Raw genomic sequence first — 16687 nt, 5'->3', positions numbered from 1 at the left:
ACATGACTACAGGGAAAACCATAGCCTTGACTAGATGGACCTTTGTTGGCAAAATAATGTCTCTGCTTTTGAATATGCTATCTAGGTTGGTCATAACTTTCCTTCCAAGGAATAAGCATCTTTTAATTTCATGGCTGCAGTCACCATCTACAGTGATTTCGAAGCCCAAGAAAATAAAGTCTGACACTGTTTCCGCTGTTTCCCCATCTATTTCCCATGAAGTGATGGGACCGGATGCCATGATCTTCGTTTTCTGAATGTTGAGCTTTAAGACAACTCTCCATTTTCACTTTCAAAAAGAGGCTTTTTAGTTCCTCTTCACTTTCTGCCATAAGGGTGGTGTCATCTGCATATCTGAGGTTATTGATATTTCTCCCGGCAATCTTGATTCCAGCTTGTGTTTCTTCCAGTCCAGCGTTTCTCATGATGTACTCTGCATAGAAGTTAAATAAGCAGGGTGACAATATACAGCCTTGACGTACTCCTTTTCCTATTTGGAACCAGTCTGTTGTTCCATGTCCAGTTCTAACTGTTGCTTCCTGACCTGCATACAGATTTCTCAAGAGGCAGGTCAGGTGGTCTGGTATTCCCATCTCTTTCAGAATTTTCCACAGTTTATTGGGATCCACACAGTCAAAGGCTTTGGCATAGTCAATAAAGCAGAAATAGATGTTTTTCTGGAACTCTCTTGCTTTTTCCATGATCCAGTGGATGTTGGCAATTTGATCTCTGGTTCCTCTGCCTTTTCTAAAACCAGCTTGAACAAATTCAGACTGAAATTGAAGAAAGTAGGGAAAACCACTAGACCATTCAGGTATGACCTAAATCAAATCCCTTATGATTATACAGTGGAAGTGAGAAATAGATTTAAGGGCCTGGATCTGATAGATCAAGCGCCTGATGAACTATGGAATGAGGTTCATGACATTGTGCAGGAGACAGGGATCAAGACCATCCCCATGGGAAAAAAAATGCAGAAAAGCAAAATGGCTGTCTGGGGAGGCCTTACAAATAGCTGTGAAAAGATGAGAAGCAAAAAGCAATGGAGAAAAGGAAAGATATAAGCATCTGAATGCAGAGTTCCAAAGAATAGCAAGAAGAGATAAGAGAGCCTTCCTCAGCGACCAATGCAAAGAAATAGAGGAAAACAACAGAATGGGAAAGACTAGAGATCTCTTCAAGAAAATTAGAGATACCAAGGGAACATTTCATGCAAAGATGGGCTCGATAAAGGACAGAAATGGTATGGACCTAACAGAAGCAGAAGATATTAAGAAGAGGTGGCAAGAATACACAGAAGAACTGTACAAAAAAGATCTTCACGACCCAGATAATCACGACGGTATGATCACTGACCTAGAGCCAGACATCCTGGAATGTGAAGTCAAGTGGGCCTTAGAAAGCATCACTATGAACAAAGCTAGTGGAGGTGATGGAATTCCAGTTGAGCTATTCCAAATCCTGAAAGATGATGCTGTAAAAGTGCTGCACTCAGTATGCCAGCAAATTTGGAAAACTCAGCAGTGGCCACAGGACTGGAAAAGGTCAGTTTTCATTCCAATCCCAAAGTAAGGCAATGCCAAAGAATGCTCAAACTACTGCACAATTGCACTCATCTCACACGCTAGTAAAGTAATGCTCAAAATTCTCCAAGCCAGGCTTCAGCAATATGTGAACCGTGAACTTCTGATGTTCAAGAAATACCATTACTGTCATATAATCATATAATCACCACCACCACCTACCTAAAAGATAGGTATATATATATATATATATATATCGTGGAGAAGGAAATGGCAACCCACTCCAGTATTCTTGCCTGGAGAATCCCATGGACAGAGGACCCTGATAGGCTATAGTCTATGGGGCTGCAAAGAGTCGGACACGACTGAGTGACTTCACTTTCACTTTCATATATATATCGACAAAGTTAGGAAGCAATTATCATTGAAAAATAATTTTCAGAAAAAACATAGTTCAATTCATTCTCCCTTCCTTCCTTCAAATATTTAACTTATAAAAGATATAGTCTTAAAGTTTGAGGGATAGCAAGCTGAATATGATGTTTTCTAGGAGTCTATAATTTAGCAGAGCAGACCAAGCATGAATGCTATTAACAGTTACGCACCATTTTCTAAGAATTAGAGAATAATAAGAAAAATATCTGGGGGAAGTAAAAAAAGTTCTCTCATATTATTATAGCTATTAGAGTTCTTAGAGATACAACAGTTCTTTCAGCACATGGTTGAGGAAATTGTAGCTCAGAGAGCCAGTGACTTGTTTCCCATAGCAAGTCCGTGGCAAAATCCTGCTGGGAGCCAGACCTCCTTAGATACAGTCCAACATTCCTTCTTACTACCCCACCCTACCTCTGTTCAGAGAAAAGCAAAATACCAAGAAGTTTTTCAAACTATAATTTTTCCTCCACACAATCTGAAGTGGAGAGGAAAATCTCAAAGACCACAATAAAATAAGCCTGATTCTCTTTTTATCATGTACAGAAGCATTCCAGAAAGGCTGTGCCTCAGCTTTGAGACTTTGTCTTTGACTTCCTGTCATGATTTTTCTCTCATTGAATTTTTTTTATTTTTAAGTCTAATCTTGACTGTGCAGCAACCCTGCCTCATAAAAATCCAACCAGCTTGTTTTGAAAATGTTTGTTCTCTTCTGCATTATGGGCAAACTAATGGAGTCTGACAGCAAAACTAAAATTACCTAAGTTAAACTTAATCCAGAAAGTCTTCTTTGATATCCCAACTGGGCAGTGCCAGCTTGCACAAAAGACTAAGTACACTGCAAGCTCTAATTCTTGTGTGAGTAAGAGTTTCTTCTAAGGAAAGTAAGAGAAATAAAGAGACTCCAAACTAGAACTGCCGTTCCTAGACACCTTCTAGTGAAGAACTTACAAAGAAACCAGTTCTTCTTAAAAAGAATTGCTGTGAAGTGTGTATTTTTGCAGTGTTGCTGAGATGGCAACCCCTACAAATAATTTTTTATGGAAAATAATTTTCAAGAGCCAGGATTGCTGATTTATGGGTTTGTTTGTTTGTTGTCAGATAATAATATGTCACATCCTTTGGAGTCACATCCTCTCAGTTTTAAATATGTGCTTTGAAGTTTCATTCATAAATATTCAGTGACAACTTGCTGAGCTTACAAAATGAGCAAAGCAGATGTAGTTGTAGCATGGCAGAGCTTTTAGTTTATTGGGGGAAACAGGTAAAAAAGAAAAAAGAAAGTAAACAAGCAAATAACTAAAATGATGACAAATTACATATGAAGAAGTAAATACTGTGATAAGATACAGATTAATGGGGGTGGGCAAGACCTACTTTAGAAGGGCTCAATTAGACTACTAGGGCTGAGTGATATGATAAAAATAAATATTTGATTTTTGTTCCAGTTTGCTGGCACACAGCCCCCGAAACGCTTGGAATCTCTGGAGAGATAAGCGGGACTTTTGTATGTTAATGAGACGACTGGTAGCTGGGAGCCCCAAAATGACTGGTGACTGGTGCTGGTTGCCAGAAAGATCAAGGCATAATTAGAGGGTTGCGACTTTCAGTTCCACTGAAGGGGAGGGGAGAGGTGCTGGAGATTGCCCTAATCACTGATTGCTGATGATTTAATCAGTTATGCCTTCATAATGAAATCCCCGTTAAAACCCCTGAATGATGGGATTCAGAGAGTTTTTTTGGGTTGGTGAATACATGGAGGTGCTAGGGGAGACCATGGACACGCTGCTCTTCTTCCCCCCTTACCTTGCCTTGTGCATCTCTTCCATTTGGCTATTCTTGAGTTGTATCTTTTATAATGAACTACCAAGTTGGAGATGGAGAAGGCAATGGCACCCCACTCTAGTACTCTTGCCTGGAAAATCCCATGGACGGAGGAGCCTGGTAGGCTGCAGTCCATGAGGTTGCTGAGTCAGACATGACTGAGCGACTTCACTTTGACATTTCACTTTCATGCATTGGAGAAGGAAATGGCAGCCCACTCCAGTATTCTTGCCTGGAGAATCCCAGGGATGGGGGAGCCTGGTGGGCTGCCGTCTGTGGGGTCGCACAGAGTCAGACACGACTGAAGCTACTTAGCAGCAGCAGCAGCAGCAGTAAATTAGAGAAGGAAATGGCAACCCACTCCAGTATTCTTGCCTGGGAAATCCCATGGACAGAGGAGCCTGGCTGGCTACAGTCCATGGGGTCACAAAAGAGTCAGACACGACTTAGCAACTAAAACAACAAAACAAGAAACAATAATGGTAAGTAAAGTATTTCCCTGAGTTCTGTGTGCTGTCCTGGCAAATCACAAACCTAAGGAGAGAATTGTGGAAACTCCTGATTTCCAACCAGTTGATCAAAAGTACCTGGGACTGGGACTGGTGTCTGAAGTGGGGGCAGTTTTGTGGAACTGAATCCTTTACCTTGTGGGATCTGATGCAAACTCAAGGTATATGGTGTTAGAACTGAATTGTTGAACACCCATGTGGTGTCTGAAGAGTTGGCAAATTGGTTTAGCGTGAGGAAATATTCATACCTTCAGTATTAGAAGTATCATGAGTAAAAGCTGTTCAGAGGCTGCCATAACGAAATACCACAGACTGGGTGGTGGTGCTAGTGGTAAAGAACCTGCCTGCCAGTGCAGGAGGCATGAGAGACTGGGGCCCATCCCTGGGTCGGGAAGATGCCCTGGAGGAGGGCACGACAACCCACTCCAGTATACTTACCTGGAGAATCCCATGGATAGAGGAGTGTGGCAGGCTATAGTAGGGTCGCTGAGAGTCGGACACGACTGAAGCAACTTAGCACACATGGGTGGCTTGAAACCTGAAATTTATTTTCTCACAGTTCTGGAGACCAAAAGTGCAAGATCACAGCGCCATAGGGTCTGTTTCTGGTGAGGCCTCTCTTCCTGACATGTCTTTTTGCTGTGTCTTCACATGGCCTTTGCTTAGTGTGTACAAGGAAAGAGAGAGAGAGATCTCTGGTGCCTCTTTCTCTTTCATAAGAACACAAATCCTATCAGATTAGGGCTCCATCCTTAGGAATTCATTTAATCTCCCTAAAAGCCCCAATTTAGTCATATTTGGGTTAGGGCTTTAACTACGAATTTGGTAGTGGACACAATTCATTCTATAATGGAGGATAATCAGAGAAGGCCTTTCAGAGGAGGTGACATTTCCACTGAGATTTAAAGGCTATAGGAACTTGTTATGGGATGAGCCAGAGGAGGGTCACAGAGAAGAAATAGGTGCAGAGGTAAAATGTGCACTTGTTATACTATTTTGAGAATATTGAGTTATGATAGAGAAGAAAAGAAAAAGCAAATGGGATAAATGAAACTCATAAGATGTGCTACGTATAGATAAGTTGTTAGTGGGTAGAACATGTATGTTAAATGTAAATAGAAAGCAATTAAAAGATCAAGAGTAATATCCAAAAGGTTCTAAGTATACATAAGGCATGTAAGCACTAAATAAATATTCATGACACATTAAATATATATGAGATATTTAATGTCCAGGATACACTAAATATACATGAGCACTTAATATTTATGAGGTCTTAATCCAGCCACCCACGGGTAATAACTATTCTGGTCCATGTGTCCTCTGCCCAAAATACAAAAGTTCATAGCTGTTCAGCAGGGTAGTTGGCAAAGTATAGCTCTTGGTCAGGTGTACTTGTCCCTATGTCTTTCTTGTAAAGCAAGTGAATACCATTGGCCCAGGGCACCTTCTGTCTGTGGGCCCTCTTGTTGGGCCCTCTTGCTTGAACTTCAACTCTGGCTCATGAACAGAGAAGGCTGACACAGCAGAGAGTTGAAAGATGTAAAAAAATTCCATAACCCATAACATTTTTATAGGTATTGTTATGATTTTAGTGGGGCTTCCCTGGTGGCTCAGACGGTAAAGAATCTGCCTGCAATTTGGGAGACCTGAGTTTGATCCTTGGGTTGGGAAGATCCCCTGGAGGAGGGCATGGCAACTCACTGCAGTATTCTTGCCTGAAGAATCCCCAAGGACAGAGGAGCCTGGGGCTACAGTCCATAGGGTCACAAAGAGTCGAACATGACTGAACAGCTAAGCACATTATTTTAATATTTGTGTATATGCACAGGGTCTTAGCTGCATGCAGAATCTTCATGGCAGCAAGCAGGATCTTTAGGTATGGCATGTGAACTCCTAGTTGCAGCATCTGGGATCTAGTCCCCTAACCAGGGATTGAGCCTGGGCCCCCTGCATTAGGAGAGTGGATTTTTAGCCACAAGACGACCAGGGAAGTCCCTACATAGCCCAGGATTTAAGCAGTGTGATCCTTCTGCCTTTCTTGCATCCTTTCCTAATAGTGTGTTAACTTACCATTTCTCTTTTCCTCTACCTCATGCTGTGTGTTTTAAATTGATTTGATGAACTATGTGATTCGAGCATTTAGTTTTATCTGTAAATTGAAATTAATTAGAATTAATTAAAATTAAAATTCATGTCATCAGTTACACTGGCCATATTTCAGGTGCTCAGAAGTTATGTGTGTTTGGTGGACAGTGCAGAAGAATATTTCTGTTATTGTGGAAAGTTCTATTGAGCAGTGATATTTTCAAAACTTAGAGGAAGCCATTGTGGCTGGAGGGTGATGCCGAGGAGAGTGATAAGAAATAAGTTTGAGGGGAAGAAGTTGTTGAGGGACTTGTGGACCATAGTAAAGAGTTTGCATTTTAGTCCAAAATACAATACACATAATTAGCTTTATATTTTAAGAAGATCCCTTGTGGTATTGCCTGGAGAATGGGTTAGAAGATGTGCAGAAGTGAGTTAACATAGAAGGCCTGACTACTGTCCTCTGAAAGCGTGACTGGTGTCTGGAAACTTGGATTTTGGGAGAATTCCCACAACCCAGTTGTTAAGAGTGGTTCACTTTGCTTAAACTGTTTGTATAAAAGAAATGTGCTGTCTGCTGAAGGCCTGCTTTCCTTTGAGGAATATGGAATTTTGGTACCTGTGAAACAGAACATTGGAGAAAGAAGTGAGAACGCATTTCAGGATTCTTGCCTGGGAAATTCCATGAACAGAGAAGCCTGGCAGGCTACAGTCCATGGAGTCACAATGAGTCGGACATGACCGAGTGACTAAACAGCAGGTAGAACATGTCTGTGTGATTTGCCCCCAGTCTCTGGTTACCAAGGTGTTGTTGTTTTTTTTAATTATGTATTTATTTGCCTGCATCTAGTCTTAGTTTCTGGAGAAGGCGATGGCACCCCACTCTAGTACTCTTGCCTGGAGAATCCCATGGACGGAGGAGCCTGGTAGGCTGCAGTCCATGGGGTCGTGAAGAGTCGGACACAACTGAGCGACTTCCCTTTCACTTTTCACTTTCATGCATTGGAGAAGGAAATGACAACCCACTCCAGTGTTCTTGCCTGGAGAATCCCAGGGATGGGGGAGCCTGGTGGGCTGCCGTCTATGGAGTCACAGAGTCGGGCACGACTGACGTGATTTAGCAGCAGCAGTCTTAGATTCAGCACCTGGGATCTTTGCATTGCATCATATGGGATCATTCATAGTGGTGTGTGGGCTCAGTGGTTGTGACTCACATGCTTAGTTGCCCCATGCTATGTGGGATTGAACCCACATCTCTTGCATTGCAAGGCGGATTCATAACCACTGGACCACCAGGTAAGTCCCTGGATGCTGAGTTTTAAACAAGCGTCCCTGGTTGGCAACAATTTTGTTGTCACAACTTTTGCCAGGGTAATTAAGTATATACTGTGTAATTCTAGTGGGATAAGACTCCTGGAAGTTGGCTGATTTTGCTTAGAACCCCTTTTCTGTAACATGAATATCATTATATGTATTCTGCGTCCTGTTAAGTCTTCCTAGCAAATTATTAAACATGGGAGGTGGTCATGGGGACCCCTGACACAGAAGATGACGAGATTAACAATGAAGTGGAAAAACCATTTAAGAAACAATTTCAATCATCCATGCAGGTGAGAGATAATGACTTGACTAGAATGGTATCAATTTGGCTGATGTTAATGATCAATCTTCAGGTGCTCCTTACCCTTTGATGCTTACATAAATCCTGACAATTACGGAATCCAGAAAAACTGAACCAAGAACTGTGACTCTAACTCATTGTAGGTTGGAGATATTCACTGCACTCATTTTCTCCTTGAATCTGCGAAGCTGTTACTGAGGGCATCTATCCTCTCTAAACCATTGGGATTTTTACTGTAGATCCTAAGGCTAAATTTGCTTAGTGTTGAGAGCCCAGGCTTCCATACTCAACTTCTTCATCTCCCATGACAGAACTGTATATGGCATCAAGGCTCATGTCTCTGTTAGTCATATACTAATATATTCTCTTATAGTAAGTGCTACAGTTTTACATGGGTAAGATTTTTCTTCCAAGCTAAACTGTTTGCTTTATAATTTATACTTTTATAGGCCTCACTTTGCTGAGCATAAAGAATGCAATAAATATTGTAGATAGGTATAAAAAAGAGATTACACAGTTTCTGCCTAAGGAAATTATTTACAACTTTCCAAGGAGGTATAACCAAGAAGGAGAGACCCAGATATGACCACAAATCAAAGAAGGGTAATAAAACTGGAAATGAGAAAACGAAGTGCTATAGGTGATCTAAAAGATTAAATCTTGCTGAGAGTTCCGAATAAGATACATAGAGACTTCCTTGGTGGCCCAGTGGTTAAGAATTTGGGCTTCTACAGCAGGGGGCTTGAGTTCAATCTCTGGCTGGGGAACTAAGATCCTGCATGCCATGCAGTACAGCCAAAAAAAAAGGATGCATAGAGATAGACTCATTAAAGAATGCCCTTGAAGTCTTGAAACCCTTTGAGAGAGAAAAGAGATTTTTAGTTTTGATTTTCTAGTTTTTTGAAGGAAGGCTTTTAAGATCTAAAACAGCACTGTTGGGAGTGGATGCAGAAGTCCCACCTAGATCCCTGATCAGGGGTCAAACTTATGTCCCCTGCAGTGGCAGGATGCAGTCCTAACCACTGGACCACCAGGAAGTCCCTTATTCTCTCTTGATCCCTTTGCATTATGATTCAGACTTTGTTTAAATGTTATTTGCAAGAGGTGTCATTTTATTACTGTAACATTTAATAACTGTTAATGTGGATTCACAGTGTGCAGTTTCATTTCATAATTGCTATGCAACTAGCACTGCCATTCTTTCACTCCATCTTCTCACCTTTCATGTCCGCGGTAGAAACCCTTGAGGTAGTCTGTAGCGATGAAGAGGTAGACCAGCAAACTGCAGGCACCAAGTGCCTGTTTCAGCACTTGTCTCTGTCCCTCAACTCTTAGGCCCTAGAGAATGGTATAATAAAGTCATGTTTAACTATGTAATATCAAAAACTGGTAAATACTATATCTACCATTTCCCCCTTCCTCTTCCCAGGTACTTTTCCAAAAGGACTGACTATGAAACTAGCTGTCCTGATATAAGACATGGGTGAAGAGGAACACAGTGACTTTAAAGAAACATCAGACATAAGAAAAATAATTTTTTCTATTGCGTTAAGAAAATACTCTGAAGCAGAGAAATAAACATTATTTGATAGAAATATTTACATTTCATTTGTATGTTAAGACAAGTAACTAGCAAAACAAGAAATTCTGGAATGCTATTTACATAGTTTTGAAAAAGAGGTACCAGAACAGCATGTGTATGGGCTGTCTTGCAAAAAGAGCACTAACAATAGGATCAGAACTAAATTGCTATATTTCAAATAAAACAGTGCATGGCTGGATAAGGGCGTGGAGTCCAAGTTGGAAAAGGGATTCAATACCAAGAAGGGGGAACTATTCAAGCTGCATTTGTTTCTGCAGCCAGGAGTTCTCTGATGGTTCTTTGACCCACATGGACTGAGCCCATGTGCTACAACTACTGAAGCCATGCAGCTAGAGTCCATGCTCCGCCAGGAAGACACTGGCCACTGCAGTGAGAAGCCCACTCGATGAGAAGCCCACATATATACCTAGAGAGCAGCCTCCACTTGCCACAACTAGAGAAAGTCCATGTGCAGTAACAAAGACTCACTACAGCCAAAAAATAAAAATAAATCTTAAAAAAAAAATCCTATGATGTTAATACCCCAAGAGGGCACCCACTGTGAAAGAGAACTAGACAACCAGAAAAAAAAAAGAAAAAGCGGTTTGCAGTGCTTTTCCCTTAAAGAGTCAGATTTGGTAGATATAGGTAGGATGCGGGGGACGGGTGGGGTGGGGCGGGCTCGGTGGTAAAGATCCACCTTCCAGTGCAGGAGACGCAAAAGATGCTGGTTCCATCCCTGGATTGAGAAGATTCTTCTGGAGGAGGAAATCACAACCCACTCCAGTATTCTTGCCTGCAGAAGAATCCCATCGACAGGAGCCCGGCGGGCTATAGTCCATGAATTGGGCACAAACTGAGCAACTGAGCACACACACACACAGGCAGGATGGGGAGTCTGCATTTTTAACAAACTCTAAGTTATTCAGATGCAGGTGATCTGAGGATTGTACCTTGAGAAATGCTGAACATTTAGAGCATCGCTGCTTCAGATTTTCTATACAGAAGGTAGAGTGTGGAAAGCTCTCCAGTTGGAAACGGGGGCTAAGGGGACTTTTCTAGAGGTCTGTTTATAAAACAAACATCCTTGAGTTAATGAGGGCCCCCTGGGGGCCACTGGTTCAGCCATTGGTTAAGGGATGCTTAAGTGGGATACTTCTTAAACATGAATGTGCATATATATCGCCAAGGATCTTGCTAAAATACAGATTCTATTTCAGAGGGGCTGGGTGGGTCCTGGAAATTCTGTATTTCTAAAAAGCTCTGAGGTGATGCCAATGCTGCTGGTCCCAGGACCGCTCTATGGATGGCAAAATTTTAAGTGAAAGTGGGGTTATATAATGTAAAGAGATATAGTCAGAAATTGCACGTGAAGTGGAAAACCAATACATGAAATACAGCCATAGTCAGAAGACTTAATCCAAAGGTTGAGCAAATTAGAATCATGAAAGGGGACATAACTAAGAGTGAATCACCAAGGCTCTGGCTCTTAGCCTTTTTCTTCACATGGAGCATCTTTGGTGTCTGCATGAAAAGAGTGAGTGGGTGTGGGTGATCATAGATAAGGTTACAGGCCAGGTTCCAACAGACAGAAAGGTCCAACAGTTTCCTAAGAAACACAGTTTTCTCTGATTAACAAACACACCTCCCACAAACTAGAAAAATGCAGCTTTGCAATACAGGATAACTGATTATCACCACAGAAGTTTCAGAAACCAAGATCTTATCATATCTTCCTCTGCTGAAAATCCTGGATGGTTCCCCACTGTTAGGGACAAATCTAGACTTCTGACCCTTGAATTCAATTCACTCCACATTTATCCGTACATTTCCAATACTGTCTCTTACCAATATCTAGGTTTCTCACACTTTTTTTGGTGCAGGTCACACCTAACTACAGGTATAGTAAGCCTCTGCTCTAGTCAATTCTTTGCTGAAATATCCTTTTTCTAATATAGTCTTCAAAGTCTTATATAAATATAATAATGATATAACAACTATCTGTATTTACAAAGTCCTTACTGTTCAATAAGTACTACATTATCAGAATGAATAATTCTGAAAAAAGAATGTTTATTATGATTGTCCATTCATTTGTTCAGCAAATATTTATTGATCCCCTGATGTTGGCTTCCTTGGTGGCTCAGCTGTAAAGAATCCGCCTGCCAATGCAGGAGACGTGGGTTGCATCCTTGGATAAGGAAGATCTCCAGGAGAAGGCGATGGCAGCCACTCCAGTATTCTTGCCTGGGAAATCCCATGAACAGGGGAGCCTGGTTGGGCTACAGTCCAGGGGGTCACAAAGAGTTGGATATGACTGAGCGACTAAAAACAGCAATGTGTGCTTGATACTGTCTAGGCACTGAAAATCTAAATAGACAAATCCCTTCCTTCAATAGGCTTTTATTCCAGCTGTGAAAGTGAAAGTTGCTTTGTTGTGTCCAACTTTTTGTGACTCCATGGACCGTACAGTCCATGTTATTCTCCAGGCCAGAATACTGCAGTGGGTAGCCATTCCCTCCTCCAAAGGAGCTTCCCAACCCAGGGATTGAACTCAGGTCTCCCGGGTTGCAGGAGGATTCTTTACCAGCTGTGCCACTAGGGAACCCAATATTCCAGGTTTATCCAGAGATAAAGAAGTAAACATACTATATGTCAGTGATAAGTGCTGTGGAGAAAAATGAGGCAGACTTGGGATAGTGATAAAGGTAATTGGGGAAATACTTGCCTGGAGATAACAGTCATCCTGAGGATAGAGACAGAGGAAACATCTAATGCAAAAGGCATGCTTGTCATGCTACGGCAAGGGGAGTGTGAATGAAGAAGAGGGTGGCTGGAACTGAGAAGTGGTCAGAGAAGTGGGGGAGGTGGTGCTAAATCACATAAGAGGGCTTTCTAGGTTAGTCTAAGAATTTTGCCTTTTCTTCAAAGTCAGATGGAAAGCCATCATCCTTTTCAAACGACTCATGGGCTATTGCCTTAAAAATTGATGACAGGGGAACAGGGGCAGAATCAAGGAGACCTATTAGGCAACTACTGCAGAGATCCAGGTGAGACATGATGGAGGCTTGGCCCAAGGTGAAAGCACGGGAGCTGCAGAGAAGTGGTCAGATTCTCAGTCTATTTTAAAAGGGGCAGAATATGAGTGGGAGTTAATGAATGAGAGGAGCTAAAGACAAAGTTTCTGGGCTCTTTTAACCGGCAGGACAGAGTTGCTGTTTGTTATCTTATAGATAAAGAATTTGGGGTTTCGGGAGATTACCTAACTCCTCCAAAGTCAACTGTCTAGTCGTCTGTTAAAAGGTTCATGTGGAGAGATTGAGTGGTAGTTCTTCCTTTTACCCATGTCCTCAGGAAAATAGCTTTCATTAGTATAAAGATAACACAAAGGCTGGGGAGGAGTTGTGGAATTTTAGGATTTCCGAGTGTCTCCCACTCTCAGAGACTCAGGAAAGAACAGACCCAGGTTGGGATGGCTGCAGGATGCCTCAGTGACATGTCGTCAAGCACTGAGACCCTGAAAGCAGCTTTAAAAGTGCTGGGGGTCATCTTGCCTGCCTGCCTGGAATGGAAAAGACCTCTGGAGAGGGCTTTCTCTGGCCAGACGAAGGAGGATCAACAGCATAATCCCAATCCAGTTTCCTAGGACCACTCATACCCTAGAGGTCTTTGTTGTTGTATTGTTCAGTTGCTAACTCTTTGCAACCCTATAGACTGCAACACGTTAGGCTTCTCTGTCCCTCACTATCTCCTGAAGTTTGCTCAAACTCATGTCCATTAAGTCAATGATCCTTTCCAGCCATCTCATCATGGTATGATATGAGGACCACTCATACCCTAGAAGTCTTGCATGGTCCATTGTAGTGGGAAAAAGAATCCCAGTAATAATTCTTGTCCACCTTGATAAGTGGGGGTTCTGAGCCATGTTTTATTTGAATGAATGAATTCATAAACATATAAACAAACAAAAGAAATATGACAGAGATGTTTACTATAGCATTGCTAATTAAAGGAAAGCCTTGGGGCAACCCAAATGTTCAACAGTGTGGGAATGGTTAATTAAATTTTGGTATTTAGAGAGAGTGTGACACTGTGTCTCTGTTTAGAAAACTGGACCAGATCTATGTTTATGGGTATGGAAAGGTATCCACAACCTGTTTCAAAATGAAAGGATCAGTAGAACATTATGCAGGGTATGAGTCTGTATAAATCACACTCTGGGTATACATATGCATACACAAAAATGTGTATGAAGAGATGATTGGAAGCTGGTTCACAAAATTGTAATAATACTTATCTGTGGCTGGTGAGGTTTATGTAATTTAGTTTATTTCCTGCTTTTCTGGATCAACTGAATTTTTTAAAATAAGCGTGTCTCAATTATGCAATCAAAAAGAACTTTTTCATCTTAGAAAAAAAAATCTATTACCCAGGATTTTGCAGTTTTACCTTTAACTGTGCTGTAGAACTCTTTTATCTAAAGCTAAATTTAAAATATTCAATAGACATTTTGCGCCTTAGAAAATTTTTATTAAGTCTCCATTTCATCAGTTAAATGATGAAAAGTTAAGTGCATTAAGTGACGCCTCTTGATGCTAACCACTAAGCACTCAGCTCCATTTACTTATTTTTAACATTACTTTTCTTGAGCTTTCTTGCTAACAAAAATTAAGTGGTAAATTTTAAAAACCACAGTTATTTCCACAAATAGGATGACACGAATTCCACTGATGATAATTTTTAAAATGTATTTACTGATGTTTGGCTGTGCTAGGTCTTCCCTGCTGCACGGGCTTTGCTCTAGTCGCAGCGAGTGGGGGCTTCTCTCTAGTTGTGGTGCTCAGGCTTCTCATTTCTGTGGCTTCTCTTGTTGTGGAACATGGGCTCTTGGGCACGAAGGCTTCAGTAGTTGCAGCACATGGGCTCGGTCATTGTGGTTTCTGGGTTCTAGAGCACAGAATCAGTAGCTGTGGTGCACAGGCTTAGTTGCTCCGCGGCATGTGGAATCTTCCTAGACCAGAGATTGAACCCATGTCTCCTGCATTGGTAGGCAGATTCTTTACCACTCAGTGAGCCACCAGGGAGGCCCTGATAATAATGTTTGCTGAGGCAGAAATAATTTTGAAACAGCCAAAAGAAAAAGTAGGGTGTGTTTGAAGTCTGGGATTTTAGCACATTTATCACAGTGATCCTTCTTCTCAACTTGATTACAAAACTATATGACCTGCAAGTTGCTGCTGCTGCTGCTAAGTCGCTTCAGTCGTGTCTGACTCTGTGTGACCCCATAGACGGCAGCCACCAGGCTCCCCTGTCCCTGGGATTCTCCAGGCAAGAACACTGGAGTGGGTTGCCATTTCCTTCTCCAATGCATGAAAGTGAAAAGAGAAAGTGAAATCGCTCAGTTGTGTCTGACTCTTAGCGACCCCATGGACTGCAGCCTACCAGGCTCCTCCGCCCATGGGCTTTTCCAGGCAGGAGTACTGGAGTGGGGTGCCACCTGCAAGTTACTTTTTCTTTAATCCTTGAAATTCTAGTGCTATGGACACTGCATTTATCTGTGTGATATTTCTAAATACATAGTTCTTGGATAAGTAGACCAGGTCAAATCAGGTGAACTGGTTGAATTCCAGCTCTTGGAGTAATAGGTACTAGGTCAAACTTAGGTCTTAGAGATGAAAATCACTATTAGTTGAAAAAAATTTTTTCAAAGACAGACGGCTATTGACAGTGAAATCAAGAACAGCACCATGGCTATAAAATGTTCAAATAAAAACTCAAGAACTCTGCTACACCTGTTATTTAGTCACTAAAGGGAGAGGTTTTATTTTCTTTTGTTCATAGAAAGCAGGAAGAGGAGAAAGGGGAAAAAGGGAGGAAATAAAAGATCATGAAACTGATACAGATTTACTGGAAAATAGATGAAAACAGAAGCAAATGTTAATTCATAAAAATTTAAAGTCAGTGATGCAGAAATGGAGCATACATCGTATGATGTTTTACATGATGAAAAAAGTAAATGTAAAAAGGAAACTTTTGGGGAGGGACAGAATATTTTTTTCGACTCTTCTCTCTCCTTCAGTCTCTTTATTAGTCACCAGATTCTGCTGATGGTTGAATTCCCAGCAAAACTGTAAGATATTACAGAAGGTTCTTCAGGTTATCCTCACTACCTGTACCTGGTTCTAACTTCATTCCTCTAATCCTATCCTAGGTTATTACTGTAAATCTTATTTCTTTTAAAACTTATTATTTATTTTTGGCTGCACTGGGTCTTTGTTGCTGCCCATGGGCTTTCTCTAGTTGCAGCAAGCATGGGGCTACTCTCTACTTGCAGTGTGTGGGCTTCTCATTGCGGTGGCTTCTCTTGTTGCAGAGCACTGGCTCGAGGGTGCTCTAGAGTGTGTGGGCTTCAGGAGCTGCAGCACTCGGGCTCAGTAGTTGTGGCATGTGGACTTAGTTGCCAGCATGTGGAATCTTCCTGGACCAGGGATCAAACCCGTGTCTCTTGCACTGGGACATGGATTCTTACCACCAGACCACCAGAGGAGTCCTAAAAATCTTATTTTCAAATGGCTTTGTTTCAGTGAAAGACAAATCTAAAACTCCAAACTGTATTTTGATTTCATTTCACCCATGGAATTACTCACATTTTAGTGAGGAATAATTGTATGAAAAAGCCTTCAAAATTTAAGTGTCCATCTTCAGCCTGAGTTTGTTCCCTCTTGGATTCCATGCCAGACCAGTGTTTCTATTTGGCCACTGTACATGTTTACCTGGACGTCCTACCCACCGTTCAGACTCACCCCTTCAAGGCTTGCTCTTCCTGCTGGATCCCACATCTTCCCTTTTTCTCATCCCTCACATTCTGAAAATTATACCTCCTAAAAGCCCTCTTTGACTGCAAGGAGATCCAACCAGTCCATTCTAGAGGAGATCAGCCCTGGGTGTTCTTTGGAAGGAATGATGCTAAAGCTGAAACTCCAGTACTTTGGGCACCTCATGCGAAGAGTTTACTCATTGGAAAAGACTCTGATGCTGGGAGGGATTGGGGGCAAGAGGAGAAGGGGACGACAGAAGATGAGATGGCTGGATGGCATCACCGACTCGA

The 16687-nt window shown here is 41.7% G+C and overlaps 1 protein-coding gene across 1 annotated transcript in view; it reads right to left on the bottom strand.

Annotated features, from left to right (window-relative positions):
* DENND6A (DENN/MADD domain containing 6A) overlaps positions 1–16418 on the bottom strand; it is an 86226-nt gene extending 69808 nt beyond the window's left edge. The window contains 2 exon segments of the mRNA XM_010851929.1: positions 9217–9335; positions 16383–16418. Of these exon segments, the coding sequence (XP_010850231.1) occupies positions 9217–9335; positions 16383–16418 (155 nt within the window).
* Between the last annotated feature and the right edge of the window lie 269 nt (positions 16419–16687).

The sequence above is a fragment of the Bison bison genome, unplaced genomic scaffold (genome assembly GCF_000754665.1).
Source record: "Bison bison bison isolate TAMUID 2011002044 unplaced genomic scaffold, Bison_UMD1.0 scf7180017864304, whole genome shotgun sequence".
Lineage (NCBI taxonomy): Eukaryota > Metazoa > Chordata > Mammalia > Artiodactyla > Bovidae > Bison > Bison bison.
This window is presented reverse-complemented; position numbering and strand designations above follow the sequence as displayed.